Source organism: Miniopterus schreibersii (genome assembly GCF_964146895.1).
Source record: "Miniopterus schreibersii genome assembly, chromosome: X".
In the NCBI taxonomy this organism is placed as follows: Eukaryota; Metazoa; Chordata; class Mammalia; order Chiroptera; family Miniopteridae; genus Miniopterus; species Miniopterus schreibersii.
In genome coordinates, this window is record NC_138104.1 from 74,551,468 (window position 1) to 74,567,427 (window position 15,960).

The window sequence follows — 15,960 nt, forward strand, 5'->3', positions numbered from 1 at the left end:
CAGGTTTGGCAGTGGCTAGGGCCTGAGGGATGGGTTTTGTTAGGAGTGGGGGGGAATATCCCTGGCCAAGGCTAGGGACTGAGGGTGCCTGGGAGACTTGAGAGGTATGGCTTGGAGGGTAAGGGGTGGGATTCAGATAGAAACACCCACACATACCCTTGCCCACCCCCACAATGGGACAGATAGGTAATCAGAGGACAGAGCCAATGGGCCTATGGGGCCGGCCCACCCCTCTTCCCCCTTCTCCTGCCTCCTCCCTCCCTCCACCCCCCACCTGTGGGGATGGTTGGAGGTCCGGTCTGGAGCCCCTATCCTATACCTTCTGCTGTGTCTGTGATGTCGGTAGTGCCTGTGACCGTGTGTTGCCATTTTGTCTGGCTGTGTCCCTTCTCCCTCCCCTCCAGACCCCCACCCTTGCCCTTGCCCTTGCCCTTGTCCTTGCCCTTGCCCTTGCCCTTGCCCTTCGGTATTGTTTGAAGACTCCCTCCCAGAGAAAGAACAAATATGATTAATTATCCTCCCCTAAATAAATTCCTCAACCACCTAGTACACCTGGCTCAGACTTCTCAGTGTGTCTTTTTAGGGGGACACAAAGGAAGATATGGAAAGGAGGTGAGAGGGAGCTCCGTCACTGACCTGCTGGACGCGGTTCAAGTCACCCCACCATTTCAGGTGCCTTCAACAGTGTTTGGCCAAGCCCACATCCTTGGCGAAACCTCGCCTGCAGCTCATTCTAAGTCATGCTCTGAGTAGCCCTTCCCAATGCCCCACTACTGGCCACAAAAAGTCCTGTCTTTCAAGGGTTCAGTTCCAATTCTGGTCCCTTAGCCACATGCCTTCACCACCCTGTCCTCAAATCCTCAAGGGGTTGGAATAGAACCCCATATTTCATATTTCACAGGGAGACTTCCCTCTACCCACATCCTTCACATTCTTCAGACTCTTCTGTCTCTTCATTTCCTTGCCCCCCCCCAAGCTGGAAAACAGGGAGACCCGGTAGGCTGCAAGACCGGGAAACGGGGTGCTAAGGTGACTCCTTATTTCATTCATTCACTCCCTTTAACCCCTCCCAGGCTCCTCCCTGGAGCTAGGAGAGGAGAGAAGTGACAGAGATGTGCGTAATGGGGTGGGAGGGGAGCCTGGGAATCCTTGGCGCCTGCGATGAAAAGCTCGGCAGACCGCCACCTCCGCCAACCCTAATTAGAGACCCCCCTCCCGGCGCCCAAGTTCTGACTGCTGGCCCCGACCCCCTCCTCCCAGCCCCGAGGCAAAGCAAAGCCTGAGAACTCGAAGGAGAGACTCCCAGCTCTGGAACTGAGCTCAGGGACAGGGATATCTAACTGGAGAAAGAAAAATAGGAGCTGGGGAGGGAAGGCTATTAGACCTCAGGATTTAGGGGGCATGACAGTTGGGCGTTAAGAATGGGGAAGGAGGAGGGAAGAGGACCTGAGAACCTGGTCAGTGACTTTAACCTCCTCATAAATCTCAAATAATCCTGTTTTTGAAGGGATGGAAGTGGGGCTGTGTGGGGTGTGTAAGATCTAGCTCTTGGATGGGGGCGAGGGAGCATTAGCTGTTGCTGCGGTGGAGTTGGGGACCATTCTTGCAGCATTCGTATGGGCGAAAGCGTCCTTCAGAGCATCACCAGTGGGGAAGAGGCCAAGAGGTGGCTTTAATCCCTCCAAATAAACATCCAAGATAAATGGACACGAAGCGCCAATACAAGTACCCTATCGCACCACTCCTTGTGGTCAGGTTGCCACTTTCAAGTCTCCTCTCCTCTGCTACTGAGCTCTCAAACCCTAGAAAGCCCACGTGGCACCTCGGGTTTCTGGGGCTCATAGCAGAGCGCAGGGGAGTTCTCCCGCACAGCACTCCGGGGATGCGTGCCCTTCACCTCTAGGCAGGGGGCGCCTTGGCCCGGGAGAGACTACAGGCCCAGGGGCGGGCGCTGCGGGGCGCGCTCCTCCCCTGCCGGTGTCAGGTTTACGGAACAGAGCTTCCAGGCAGGACGCGGTGGCCTGACGGCCGCGAGGATTCCTTTCGCCTGACCCGGCCTGTCTTGACCCTGCTGGGTGCGCCATGTTCTCGCGTGGGTCCCGAAGGCGCCGCTCCGGGCGCGCGGTGAGCGAGACTCAGGGCAGCGGCGGGGGGCAGGGGTAAACTGAGGCCCAGGAGAGGGAGCAGGGCATAGGGATAACAAGGAGGCGCTCCACAGAGGGCTTGGGAATCCCATCCCCAGAATTCCCAGACCAGAGGGGCTGGGGCTGCTGAAAGCGTGTGGATGAAGGAACATGGAGATCTGGTGGCCCATGCTCCCTAATGACCTCTCCGCACACTTTTATCAGCACCCCAAAGACCTGGTGTGCTTTCCTCTCATGTGAATTATGGGAGGGGATTCTGAGGGCCAAAAGATTGGGTCTTGGGTTCCTGGATTGAACAGGGACCTTTTGAACTTATGAGGGAAGGGACCTCCCCCTCTACTTTGGCAGAAAGTGAACTGAAGAGTGAGGTCTTACACTCCAGGGGTGCCAGAATACTGAGAGTCCAGGGATTGGAATTTGGGGTAAGAGGGCTTCCAGGCTTCCACTTGAGCAGGCAGCCTTTGACTTCATAGATAGGAAGGTCTCTCTCTTCCTTTGGTGGGGTCTCTAGGTGGGATCTGGGTTTGGTGGTCCAGAGGAGTGAATAGCCGTAGGATATGAGAGGTAAGGGCCAAGGCTTCTTGAGGCAGGGTTTCTGAATGGATCAGGGGCCTCCTGAGGTCCTGGAGGAGGATCTCCAGTTCCTTGGGTGAAACCAGGGTTTGAGGGAGGGGTTCATGTGTGGATCCCAGGTGAGGATGAGGTCTCAGACTCCTACCCTGTGGAACTAGAGTGCTGCTGGCCTTGTAGGTGGAGAAGGGGCCGAGATGAAGCCTGGGGTAGACACCCAGATTAGAGACTCTGTACCTTGAATGGGGAGAGTACTCTGAGTTCTGGGAGAGGTGTTTGAGGACTGGAGGAGTCAGAAGCTGGGGGGTGGTGTCCTGGCTGGATAAGGGGAGTTGGAGGCTGGCCTGGGGAGGAGAATTCCGTGAAAAGGGGGCATAGAGGGAGCTGACCTCAGCTGTCCCACCTCTATCTCTGTTGTGTCCCCCTCCCCGGAGCTCCGGGTGCTGTCCCAGCCTGCCCAGAGCTGCCCTGGTAGGACAGGCCCCAGCGTGCGGTCTCGGGCCTTGGAGTGGAGAGGCGGGCTTTGACTTCTCCCTCTCCGCCCCCGCGCACGGCTGGGTGCCGTGTCTGCCCCCGCCCACTACAGCCTCCTGCGGCAGAGGACCCAGACCGTGGCCAGCCCTGCAACTCCTGCCGGGAGCAGTGCCCTGGCTTCCTGCTGCATGGCTGGAGGTAGGTGACCGTCAGGGCTTGCTTTCGTCAGGGCTCCGCCCTCAAGGGGGAACCCCCGGAGATTTAGGCCACGCCCCTTAGCTTCAGCAAATCCTTAGAGGAAACTCAATCTGGGTAAGAGCCTCACTCTGATTCAGAGCCCCGCCCCCTGACTCATTCCCTATTGTCAGGTTCCCAGGAGAGCTCCACCCATGACACAGCCCCGCACCAGAAGTGTCCTTCCTCAAGCCTGAGTCTTATCCTTAGGGAGATCTTTGGTCCTGGACTCTGAACACCGCCCACTGACCTCCAGCCCCCTTCTTGAGTTAGGAACTCCTCTCCCAGACCCCTGTGCCTTATCTTCCTACTGGAGACGGATACCCAAAACATCCCATAACATACTACAGACAAAGCCCTATCCGAAAGTTCTGAGGCTCAGCACAGGCTAGAGCCCACCTCCAGGGAAAGTTCCCTCAAAATGTCCAGAACCTGTCCTGAGGGGAAGCTCCTAGATCAGGGATGGGGAACGTCTTGCCAAGGAACTGCAGGTGGGACTCAAAGTTAAATAAATCTAGGAGCTTTTTTCATAGCTAATTTTTAAGTTGATAATGTTGTATGGCCCGAAAATGATGTTATAAATATCCAAATGGCCCTTGGCAAAAAAAAGGTTCCCCACCCCTGCCCTAGATGTATAACTCCAATCTCAAACTCAGAACCTCATTCCCACTCAGGCCCAAGTCCCAGAGCTGAAAGTCATGGGTTGGACTTGAGACCCCACAGCTCCATCTCTTCACCTCCTCCACCCAGGCTCATAGTCCCACCTCCTCTCAGCTCCACCCGTAGGCCCAGAGTCCTTTGGTGGTGATAATCTGCATGTCCCCTGCTCTTCCATTGCACTTCCTTGGGCTGCCAAGTGGTCCCAGTGGGCTACCCCTTAGTAATTGGCCCCCATTCTGGCCCCTTCAGAAAGATCTGCCAGCACTGCAAATGCCCGCGGGAGGAGCATGCTGTGCATGCAGTGCCTGTGGACCTGGAACGCATCATGTGTCGGCTAATCTCAGACTTTCAGCGCCACTCCATCTCCGATGATGACTCGGGCTGTGCCTCAGAGGAGTATGCCTGGGTGCCCCCTGGTCTCAAGCCGGAGCAGGTGACCAGAAGGCACCACCCACTGTTGCTCTCCAGTGGGTGCACACACACACTCAAGTGAAAACCTATTTCTGGGGCAACACTAGGGTGTGTGGTCAGACTGTGCCTGTCTTTCTGACCCCTCAGTGATCTAGGGGTGATCAGCTCCCCAAAACTTCCAGGGAACCCTGGGAAATCACTGGGCAAGTTCTTGGGCCTGTTCATCCCACTACCCTTTGCCTCAGGGCTTATCCTAGCACTTCATTCACCACATCTCCATTGATTAACTCGTTCAATAGTTATTGAGCACCTACTGCATGTCAGACTCTGTTCCAGGCACTGAGGACACAGCAGTAAACAAACACACAAAATATGTATATATAGGCCCACAGGGAGGTTAAATTCCTGAAGGGAGCAACAGCCAATAAGCAAACCTGTAAAAATATGTCAGATGGTGTAATATCTATGGAATAAAAAAAAAAGCAGGGGAGTGGAGGGGGTCGAGAGAGACATTAGGATTATAAATAGGGTGCCCAGGTAAGCCTCTGTGAGAATATGATGTTTGAGTTTCCTGAAGGAGGTGAAGAGTGAATCACGCAGAAATCCTAGGTTAAAGAGATCCAGGAAAATGGAATAGCTAATGCAAAGGCACTGAGGCAGGAATGTGTTGGCATGTGTGAGGAACAGTGAGAAGACCAGTACACTGGAACAGAGTGAGCCACAAGGAGAATGATTTGAGGTGGGGTCAGAGAGGTGGGGGGCGGGGGTGGGAAGAGGCATGGAAAGGACTTGGGCTTCTACTCTGAGTGAGGGAGAAGCCACAAGAGATTTGTGAGCAAAGGAGGGATATGATTAAGATTTAATGGTATCCCTCTGACTGCCAAGTGTAGAACAGACTGTAGGAGTGAGGGCAGAAGCAGGGTTCCAGTGAAAGGGAGGCCACTTCAATAGTCTAGGTAGCTGATGATGGTGCTGACAGTAGAAGCAGTAAGCAGTGGTCAGATTCCGGTTGTATTTTGAAAGTAAAGCTGAGAGATTTGCTTGTGGGTGTGAGAGAGAAAGGAGTTAAAGATTACCTGAAGGGTGGATGGATCAACTGATATCGTTCAGGCCAAGGCAGGAATGTGTTTGAGGTCTAAGAGCATAAGGTTGGTTTTGGTATCTGGAGTTTGAGATGTCCATTAGACACCTGAGTGGCCACTTTGCTTGGAATTCAAGGGAGAGATCATAGAGCTGAAGGCATGCGTTTGTGAGGCATTAGCCCTGAGATGGTATTTATAGTCATGAGGTTGGATGCGATTCCCAAGGGAGTGAAGGAAGAAAGAAACAAGAGAACCAAGGACTGAGCCGGAGACCCTCCCACATTTAGGGGTTGGTTAGTTGAGAAGGAACCAAAAGAACAGAGGAGTGGCCAATAGGCTTCCTTTTGGTAGGAGGAAACCCAGGACGGTGTGATGTCCTGGAAGCCAAGGGAACAGTGTTTCCAGGAAGAGGGAGTCATTAGCTGTGTCCAGTGCTACTGATGGGTCAAGTTGGATGAGAAATGAGACCTGAACAATGACTTTAACAACGTGGACGTCATCAATGACCCTGACAGGAACAGCCAGGGAAGGCTGACTGGAGTGAGGTCTAGAGAGAATCGGAGGAAAGGAAGCGGAAATAGTGAGTGCGTACAACTCTTTTGAGGAATTTTGCTGTAAAGGGAAGGAGAAAAGTAGAGCAGTAGCTGGAGGGAAAAGTGGGGTCAAGAAATGAGGGAACTCTTGGCATGTTTGGGTGGTGACAGAAATGATCCAGTCCATAGGAAGAAGAGATGGAGGGAGTCAGCAGACATTTCCCTTTGGTTACTTTAATTTTCTCAGAGAAGTGGGGACCCACCATCCCACTGCATTCCAATCACCCCTAGTCTCAGTTGTTTTCTCCCATTCCACATGTCCTCCCAGGTATACCAATTTTTCAGCTGCCTCCCAGAGGACAAGGTCCCCTACGTCAACAGTCCTGGGGAAAAATACAGGATCAAGCAGCTGCTGCACCAGCTGCCCCCACACGACAGTGAGGTGAGGAGAGAGAAGACAGGAAAGGCATGCCAGGTAGGGAGCACAAACTGGGCAAATGCCCCGCAGCTGGAAAGAAATGGGCAGGATCAGAGGTGAGCTGATCCGAGGTGAAAGGTCTGGAAGGGTAGGGACAATCAAGGGACATTGCTTGGCAAAACCACAGCTGGGACTTAGGACAAGATGTCAGGGATGGGTATTTCAGACAGGAAGTACCATCTACGCAAAGGCATTGTAGTAGACTTTTTGAGCATGAGTGATATTTGAAAGAGGGTTGGGGAGCATACAATAAGGGAGGAGCCCGGCCAACCCTCCCTGCCTCAGGCACAGTACTGCACGGCACTGGTAGAGGAGGAGAAGAAAGAGCTCCGAGCCTTCAGCCAGCAGCGGAAACGGGAGAACCTGGGCCGTGGCACTGTGCGCATCTTCCCAGTGACCATCACTGGGGCCATCTGTGAGGAGGTGAGTCCGGGGAGCCTCAGGGAGTGAGTGGTGCCTTTGATCCAAGCCCTGGGGTGCAAGACCATATCCCTATCCCATTGTTGCAGGGACCACCTCTAAGGCCATCCTGGCCAGCGATGTCTGTGTGTTGGGCCCCCTGGGGGATGGGTCCTGTCCCTCAGATCCCACTGTTGGGTTTGGTCTGTCTCTAAGGAGGCCACAATGGACCTTCTGTTAGTTTCCTCCCCTCCACGGAGTGGACCTGGGGCTGTCTGTCTGGTCCTTTTGTGATTGAGACTTGTCCTTCAGAACCCACCCACAGTGGCAGGGCCTGTCTCTAGAGCCTGGTGGTGGATGGATTTTGTTCCCAAGGCACCCCTCTGGTGGGTGGAGCCTGACCTTAGATCCTACTGTTAGGTGAGCTCTGTTGCTAAGTTTCCCCCACTGGGTCTAGCCTGCCTCTATGGTTTCACCAAACCTGCAAGGGCAAGACTTGCTTTTAAGGGCCACCCACAATGAGCAGAGCCTGCCTCTAAGCTCTCCCACAGGAGTAGGGTCAGTTTCCAAGGCACTTTCCTCCCCCATATAGGCAGGACCTGTCTCAAAGTTACCCCATGGGTAAGGCCAGTCACAAAGGTCCACCACGGGGAAGGCCCAAATATGGCTGATCTCCATCTAACCATCTTGGTGAGGGTGACAGTGTCTGTCTGTCATCTGGCAGTGTGGGAAGCAGATTGGAGGTGGGGACATCGCAGTGTTTGCCAGCCGAGCAGGCCTGGGTGCCTGCTGGCACCCCCAGTGCTTTGTGTGCTCTACATGCCGGGAGCTGCTGGTGGACCTCATCTACTTCTACCATGTGGGCAAGGTCTACTGCGGTCGTCACCATGCCGAACGCCTTCGCCCGCGCTGCCAAGCCTGTGATGAGGTGATGCCTTTCTGCCCAGGGGAGGGGGTGGAGGGTGGGCAGGGCCAGGGCAGGCCCTGCTGACAGCCACAGACTGCCTGCACCCCCCAGATCATCTTCTCCCCGGAGTGTACAGAGGCTGAGGGCCGACACTGGCACATGGGCCATTTCTGCTGCTTTGAGTGTGAAGCATCCCTAGGAGGGCAACGTTATGTCATGCGTCAGAGCCGGCCCCACTGCTGCGCTTGCTATGAGGCCCGCCATGCGGAGTACTGTGATGGCTGTGGGGAGCACATCGGTGGGTGAACATGGCATTGGACAAGGGGATGAACAGCTAGGCCACAGCCCCCCAACCACCGTTCTTCCTGTCCTCCAGACCCTGTCCACTGTTATCCCCATACTTTCAGTCTAGCCCAAGCACCATAGCCCTATACCCTTCACTGCAAGTCCCATCAGTGATATGCCCCATTCTGCCATACATTCTAAACCCCATCTACACAGTACTAGGCACCACTACACATCCAGGCCCACCTCCAGAGTGCCCTCTAATTCCAAGCACCCCAGGGCTACCCTCTCAGCCTAGCTCTTATGCCCCTAAGCTATACCTTATTCTCTAAGACTCTCCTCCGTCAGCCTAGGTCAGCGATTTTCAACCAGTGTGCTGCAAGAGGCACACTGCTGTGCTGCAAGAATGTTTTAAACATGCAGTACGTGACTATTTAGTCAGGGACACTGACCTCTTTTTCCTTAGGTTGTCAAGTAAAAAATGACAACAGCCACCCAGTGTGAATGAATCAAAATTATACCTATTTTTTGTCAGTTGGGCAAAAAATATATTTTTGGTGTGCCGCAGAATTTTAGTTGTTAGTTATGTGTGCCATGAGATGAAAAAAATTGAAAACCACTGGCCTAGGTACATCATAGTTTCTTTTTTTTCCTTTGTATTAAGTTCATCATAGTTTCTAAGCCACACCCTACTCTCTAAGATCCACTCCTTTCCGACCAAGGCCACGCCCTGCCTTCTAAGCCCTGTCTGCACCACCCTAGCCTCTAAATCCACCCTCTTTCCATCTGAAGCCACCTTTTACTGTCTAAGCCTGATCCATATCTTAGAGTCCAATGTCCACCCCCACTCTGGGAGGTAGCACTCTCGGAAAGAAAGAGTAGTGAAGAGGAGACATTTATCAACCAGTTTCTAGGAGAGGTGGATGAGAAATCCTGTGGTGAGGACCAAACCTCGGATTTCCTGCTTTCTCCAGAGAAGGGCCCCATTTTGGAGAGGTGGGGAGAGAAGGGCCCTTGCAGCACCCTGCCTCAGATTCCTGCCCTCTTCCGGAGAAGGGCCCCATTCGGGCAGGGTGGGACATGCTTGGGGGCTCTGCCTTAGTTTCCCCTCTCGCGGTGTCCCCACAGGCCTTGACCAGGGCCAGATGGCTTATGAGGGCCAGCATTGGCACGCCTCAGACCGCTGCTTCTGCTGTAGTCGCTGCGGGCGAGCCCTGCTGGGCCGTCCCTTTCTGCCACGCCGTGGTCTAATCTTCTGCTCTCGAGCCTGCAGCCTGGGGTCCGAGCCCACGGCTTCAGGGCCTGGCCGCCGCAGCTGGAGCGCGGGCACAGTCTCCGCACCGCTCGCAGCCTCCACAGCCTCCTTCTCTGTTGCGGAGGCGACGTCCGAGACCGCCACCAAAGGCACCAGCACTGAGGTTGAGCCTGGTGAGTCATCCCTCGAGTCCTGCCCAGCCATTTGGCATCCCTCTGCCACCAATCCTTGGCCCCTCGGGTTGACTGGCCTAGGCCCTTCACTGCTGCACCCCTGACCCCTCCCCCGAGCCATTCCAGGCCTGATCTGCACCCAAACTACACCCCCTCATGAACCCTCTCCGCCCCCTTCTATACAGGGCTTTCTCCTACCTCAACTTGTACCTGCCTGAACCCAAGTTCCTCAGCCTTTTCTCCAAACCCTTGACCCTCTACCCAGTCTAAAACCTAAACTGCTCCAGCCTATACCACGCCCCTTCCATAGAAGCCACGCCCCCTTACATCAATCCTGCCCTCCTCCTGCATTCCAACTTCCCTCTCCCCTCCACTCAGAGCCTGTCCCAGGCTTCATATTTCCAGGATTCTCCGCTCCGACTTCTGCCCCACTTTCCCAGTCCTGATGAGGGAAAGGGGAAAGGAGAAGGCCCTTCCACAGGGCTCCTCTGGGAGGGGGCAGATATAGGGACTCCCTCCATCTCTCTGTTCAGCTGCAGGCCTGGAGGAGCCCACCCACTTTCTGAGAGGGGCCCCTCACCGCCACTCCATGCCGGAGCTGGGGCTCCGCAATGCCTCCGAGCAACCCCCAGGGACCCCTGGCCAGCTGGACCCTGAAGATGGTTCTTTCAGTCGCCAAAGTGCCCCTCGCGTCAGCTTCCGGGACCCTCTAGTTTCTGAGGGAGGCCCTCGGCGGACCCTGAGTGCTCCTCCAGCCCAGCGCCGTAGGCCTCGCAGTCCCCCTCCCAGGGCCCCCACGCGTCGCCGCCACCATCATCACCACCGCCGCCGCCAGTCTGGCAGACTTCACCGCCATCAATGTAACTTGGGATCCGGATCGGACTCAGAATCTTGCTCCAGCTCACCCTCCAGCTCCAGTTCAGAGTCTTCAGAGGATGATGGCTTCTTCCTGGGAGAACGCATCCCACTGCCCCCACACCTGTGCAGGCCCCTGCCTGCTCAGGACACTGCAGCAAAGACCCCCACCTCTCCATCCCCAGTGCCCTCTGAGAACTCAGGCCCAGGGATGCCTCGCCAGTCCAGAGACAAGAACTGCATAGTGGCTTGAAGGCGAGGCAGTCCTGGGAGGCTCCATTTCTCCATTCTCAAGTCAGTAGTTAACTTGAGAATAAATCCCCTTCCTTTCTCCCTCTGTTTGTACTATTGAAGTAACTTAATATTCGGTGTAAAACAGGCCTGGCTTCTTTACCTCCTTGCTCCCACTGCCCCCCTTCCCAATTTTCTTCTTCTGGATGCTTGAGATTTATCCACATTTGATCAAAGGATTAACTTATTCATTATCATATATTCTAACAATCTGTTTATTATTTATACTTATCCCTCCACAGAACCACCCTCCACGCTGAGGTTATTTGGAGTGGGTCACATCCTGGGGCCTGGAGTCTGAAATCTGAGGCACCCTTCTCCCTCATTTTGTGACTTAGGTGGGGGCATAGTCCTGGCAGAACTGGTGTCTGCTTTTGGATACTTCAGAAGGGGAACCTAGGCACACCCATAAAGGTGGCCACACCCAGGAGAGTTGATTGGCAGGCTGGAAGACAAATGCTCCCGATAAAGGCACTTTTACCTCAATAGGGGGCTGGGAGTTGGCTAGGAGTGTTTGTAGGGGTGGGGAGCAGTGATTTCAATGGAAGTGTTATTTGCAGGTTGCAGAGAGAAATGAAGGGAGTTCACCTACACCGGGCCATCTGCAGGGTCTGCAAGTGAAGAAAAGAGAGAAAGCAGTTTGGATCCATATACCCATTTTACAAACAAGAATATGGAAGCTTATGGTATTTGTTGGCACTAAAGCCATAAGTACCAATAAAGGACAGAGCTGGCATTCATGCCCTTGGGAGACCCTTTTCCTTCTTTCCTCAACACCCCCCTACACAGACACACACACACTTACTTACCAGTAGGGGCTGCTGTATGTCTTTGCTGCCTGAAGGGGAAGGTGAAATAGGCATCAAAGCCAAAGAGGCAGGCAGCAATTAGGCCCATCACCTGGGGGTAGAGATGGGAGTGAGGGGTGTTGGGTTAGTCTGGTTAGCCTACTCAGCCTTGTACCTCCTTGTATCTACTACCTACAGTGACTGCCCCATGCAGGGATGGTGACTAAAGCCCCAGGTTGGGAAGCCAGAGAGCCCCAAGAAAAGGTCAGGAAACTGGACTCTCCCTTTTCCTGCTCAACACAAGAAAACCACATGGTGGCCCCACACATAAGTGGCACCATTCACAGTGTACATTTGAGACAAAGTTCTAGCAGATGGCAGTCTAGTGCATTGACAAAGATCCTGTGTCAGGCAAGGGATAGCCGTTTACAGCAAATGATGATATTGGAAGGAAAACCAGGGCCTAGGCCAGACTTTCCTACAGACCCTGAGGACAAGTGTGGCCTTCTGTGGGTCACACACTTTCTCCCAGAAGCTGAGACAGAAATGGCCCCTAGATCCTCAAATCTCTCTCTGTGCTTTAGAGCTTCCTCTACAGTCTTTACCCCTGCGACGATTTTGGAATTGTTTCCTCTCTCAACGAGGACAATGATGGAGATGATCAGGTAGAGGATGGCCGCTACAAGGGCTCTGAAGAAATCCTGTAAGAGGTGGGGAGAAGAGGGAAGTCAGTGTCCAGAGTTGCCCAGAGAATTCCAACTGCTGAGGCCCCTCCCTAGCCTAGCCATTTCTGGCCCCCTTCTCACACTCCAAGGCCAGTTGATGATCTTTATCCTGGTGTTCAGATCACACATGTAGATGACAAAGAAGACAGCAGCAAGGATCATCTCAACCACTGACAGAGAGACGTATGCCGATGTGGAAGCGATGAAGCAGATCAGAATCACCAGGCACAATATCTGGAAGGATGACATGAGGAAAGGGACCTCCATCAATTCCCAGGGCTGAGGGGATGTGTGGAAATCAGGGGCCTCGCCCGGCTGGGCGTGGCTCAGAGGTTGAGCACCGACCTAGGATCCAGGGGACCTAGGATCCAGGCGATCGGGGTTTGATTCCTGGTCAGGGCACATGCCCAGGTTGCGGGCTCAATCCCCAGTCGGGGGCGTGCTGGAGGCAGCCTATTAGTGACTCTCTCATCATTGATGTTTCTATCTCTCTCTCTCTCCTTTCCTCTCTCTGAAATCAATAAAGATATATTTTTTTAAAAAAATCAGGGACCTCAAACTCAGATGCCTACGAGGGCTGAGAAGATGGCATAACTAAACACTTACTGTGTGCTCATTTTGTTACAAATATTGTCCTAAGAGCTGTACAAGTATTAACTCAATCATCCCAACAACCTACTAAGCTGGGTACTGATACTAGTATCTTTATTTTATAGATAGAAAAGTTAGACACAGAGACATTAAGTGACTTGCCCAGGGTCACTCAGTTCGTAAGGGGTAGAGTTGGGTGCCTCAGTTTCCCCCTTTTCCCCTTCTAAGGGGCAGTCTGCTGGAAGTGGCCCCGCCAGGTGTTCTGTGAGCAGTGCTGGAGCCAGCTTGGGGCCTTGAGCCGCAGGCCGGATGGGCAGTTCCGCCGGCAACCCCTTTGAGAAGAAGCGGTGAGAGTGACACTGGAGGGGCAGGGCTCCGGTTAAAGTCACCGCACCCCTTTTACAAGTGACTCAAAGGGGGTGCCCACTTTGAAGGGGGTGGGAAACTGAGGCTCCAGAGCATCTGGATAGCTAAGGACCTCCCACCCCACCAAAGAAGGGCGAGAAAGGGCCGGAGAATGGCCCTACCCCGCAGGACAAGCTTGGGGCTCCACCCCAACAGGCCCCACCCCTGGGCGCGCCGCCAGCCCGCCTGCCAGAGCCCAGGCCGGGCCACGCCCTGCCACTGGAGGTCCCCCACCTCCCAGCCCCTGGGACCCCTTCCATGAGCTCTCGGGTGAGTCCACGCGGTCTCCCTTCACAGCGTCCCTCATATGCACCCCAGGCCTCATCCCGTGGCCCACCAGCTCTCGACCACCTTCTCCAAACCCCACTGACTCGCCCTGCGCCCCTGGTTTCTGGCCTCCTCCACCAACCCACTTCCCCCCAGTCCTACTACCCAGTGTCGGCAGCCACGAGCCTTCCTCAACCGGGGCCGCCCGGTTCCGCGTGATCCAGCCACTCCACCCCGCCTTTGCCCACCCGCCAGTCCAAGGACTCTCACAATCTCAGCAAACAGAAAAATTCCCTTGCGGGTGCGCCAGAAGTTGGTGCAGGCAGCCCAGCAGCCGGGGGCCGAGAAGCGGTCGGAATCCGCCATGGCGTGGGCCAGAGTCCCCAGGGGCGCGAAGGATCTGCTCGCTTTCTCGCGGGTTCGAGGACACTGCACACCCAGCCGTCTTGCCCGACGTTAGGCCGGGAAGGGGGCCCTGAGGCGAAGGAGGGAGTGAATCACCCAGAGAAGCAGAAGCGGGCGGGGCGTGAGGGGGCCGGGCCAGGTGGCTGCCGCCCCGGAAGCCCCCTGGCCCCGCCCGCCAGGGATAGTCCCCACCCGGAGGACAGCCACCGAGACGCCCCATCTGTGGAGGCGCCAGCTTTTGAGGCTTGGCACTTCGGGGTACCTTGAACGGTAATGGCGAGACCCTTTGCCCTTTTAGAAATACAAAAGCTCCCGGGGTTGCCTCAACTCAGAACCGAGGGGAGCTTGCCTTTGGGAGTGACTCAGTTTCCTTAACTGTAAAAAAATAAAAATAAAAAATGGTCGAGGTCTTGGTGAAACCCAGGTGTTTCCAGATTCGGAATATTTTTAATTTTGGAAAATTTTCCCAGTGCATATATGGTATATTACTTAACACTCATTGGGGGGTGAGGCTGCCCTTTTGTGTGTGTGTGTGTGTGTGTGTGTGTGTGTTTTAAAGCACGTCAATATTTCCTCAAGTAAAGGCGTGGGCGTTCACAATAAATGGAATAAGCTAGGACAGAAAATTGTGCCTCATTAAATCAGGTCAGATTTTGTAACAAATGATTCCAAATTGTGGGAAAACTGTTGGTTTCCAGAGCTTTGGGGGCTTTGGAATTGCGGATAAAGGATCGTGGATGGTGGAATAAACCTCTTAGCAATGATGGGAATCAGACTGCTGTGGTGCACAGGCCGAGAGAGAACAGGGCCTGGTGAGCATCAAGCTGCTCAGTAAATGGGGCAAACATTATTAATAGTGTCAGAGCCCAAGGTCTGTCTGATACTCCTAGGCAAGTCCAGTTTTCTGGTTGTGAGGAAAAGGGCTGTCAGCCCAGCTCTAGATGAAGAATGGAAAAGGAACACAGGTTTTATTGCTGGGAGCGTGGCAAGATGAGGGGAAGGCTCCTGGGATGCCAGGTTGGGTGACAAGGCTGACAACATTTGGAGTGTGTTGCTCTCAGCAAGTAATTTCTCCTGACTCAGCCTGGATTTCTGCATGAGACAGGCGCCTGGTTATGGGAATCTGGACCTCCCCGAGATGTGCTGGGGGCACACTCTCTAGATGGCATATTGGTTTTATTCTCATCTCATTTGAGAAGGGGAGAGTCCTGGCTGGAAAGCCAGGATAGTTCAACCCAAAGGCTTTCCCACTCTTTATCCCTTAGCCCCAGGCCCCTCAAAACCAAAGAAGGGGCTCCCTTCTTTCAGCCCAGTGAAAGAGTGATTGGCTAGTGGAAGGGATGAAGCATACTTTCCCAGTGCTCAGTGTGTGCTTTCCCACTGTGTGAAGACATGCTTGAGTTTCTAGAACATAACATACTCTGCTCTGCATTACGGCCTTTGCACTTGATGTTTCTGCTGCTGTCAATGCCTTTCCCCCAGTTCTTTATACACCTGGCTTCTGGTCATTCAGGTCCCAGCTCAAATGTTATGTCTTCAAAGAGGCCAGCAACCCACCATAATTACCTTCCCCAACATAACCTCCTCTTGCTTTCTTCAAAACTCTCACTTCTTCTGATATTCATTTTCTTGTCTGTTCTGACATGTCTACCCCCCAATACATAAACTACACAAGGATAGAATCTTTGTTTTCCCCCCAGCATCTCCCCAGTGCCTATCACACACAGTACAAGGTAAACAGTTGGAGTCAATTAATACTTGTCAAATGCAGGTGAGATTAAGGCTTGGGAATCAGGCCTTGATTAAATCTTGCTTTGACACCCCACCCCATCCCCAGGTATATCTACTCTTTGGGCCTCATTTTCCTCCTCTGTGAAATGGACATAGCATATAGATGTGTAACTGGATGGAAATAGTGCAGGTGAAGCCAGTAGCAGAGATAAGGCTAAGTAAATGGCTTGGATTACTATTATTAGTCTCCTGAACTGAGTTCAGGAGCCCTCTCCTTACTTTTGTAGAGCCACACCT

At 53.8% G+C, this 15,960-nt stretch overlaps 2 protein-coding genes across 4 annotated transcripts; one reads left to right on the top strand and one right to left on the bottom strand.

Annotated features, from left to right (window-relative positions):
* The first annotated feature begins 1,988 nt into the window (after nucleotides 1–1,988).
* On the top strand, nucleotides 1,989–10,955 carry PRICKLE3 (prickle planar cell polarity protein 3). 3 transcript variants are annotated; one of them, XM_081125075.1, is made up of 9 exons: nucleotides 1,989–2,124; nucleotides 3,301–3,386; nucleotides 4,332–4,515; nucleotides 6,437–6,583; nucleotides 6,872–7,009; nucleotides 7,710–7,913; nucleotides 8,004–8,190; nucleotides 9,306–9,605; nucleotides 10,139–10,955. In XM_081125075.1, the coding sequence occupies exons 1-9, from the start codon at nucleotides 2,083–2,085 to the stop codon at nucleotides 10,711–10,713; spliced, it is 1,863 nt and encodes a 620-aa protein (XP_080981201.1). In that variant the 5' UTR covers nucleotides 1,989–2,082; the 3' UTR covers nucleotides 10,714–10,955. The 3 variants fall into 3 exon arrangements, with proteins under 3 accessions (XP_080981201.1, XP_080981202.1, XP_080981203.1); XM_081125076.1 differs by having other exon boundaries at nucleotides 6,437–6,550; XM_081125077.1 differs by lacking the exon at nucleotides 6,437–6,583.
* A 316-nt stretch (nucleotides 10,956–11,271) lies between these two features.
* Nucleotides 11,272–14,093, bottom strand: PLP2 (proteolipid protein 2). The gene is made up of 5 exons (XM_081125078.1): nucleotides 13,798–14,093; nucleotides 12,346–12,498; nucleotides 12,145–12,240; nucleotides 11,561–11,651; nucleotides 11,272–11,362 (listed from the first exon to the last, which is right to left on the bottom strand). Exons 1-5 carry the CDS (start codon nucleotides 13,891–13,893, stop codon nucleotides 11,340–11,342), a joined length of 459 nt encoding a protein of 152 aa, XP_080981204.1. The 5' UTR covers nucleotides 13,894–14,093; the 3' UTR covers nucleotides 11,272–11,339.
* Nucleotides 14,094–15,960: the final 1,867 nt, after the last annotated feature.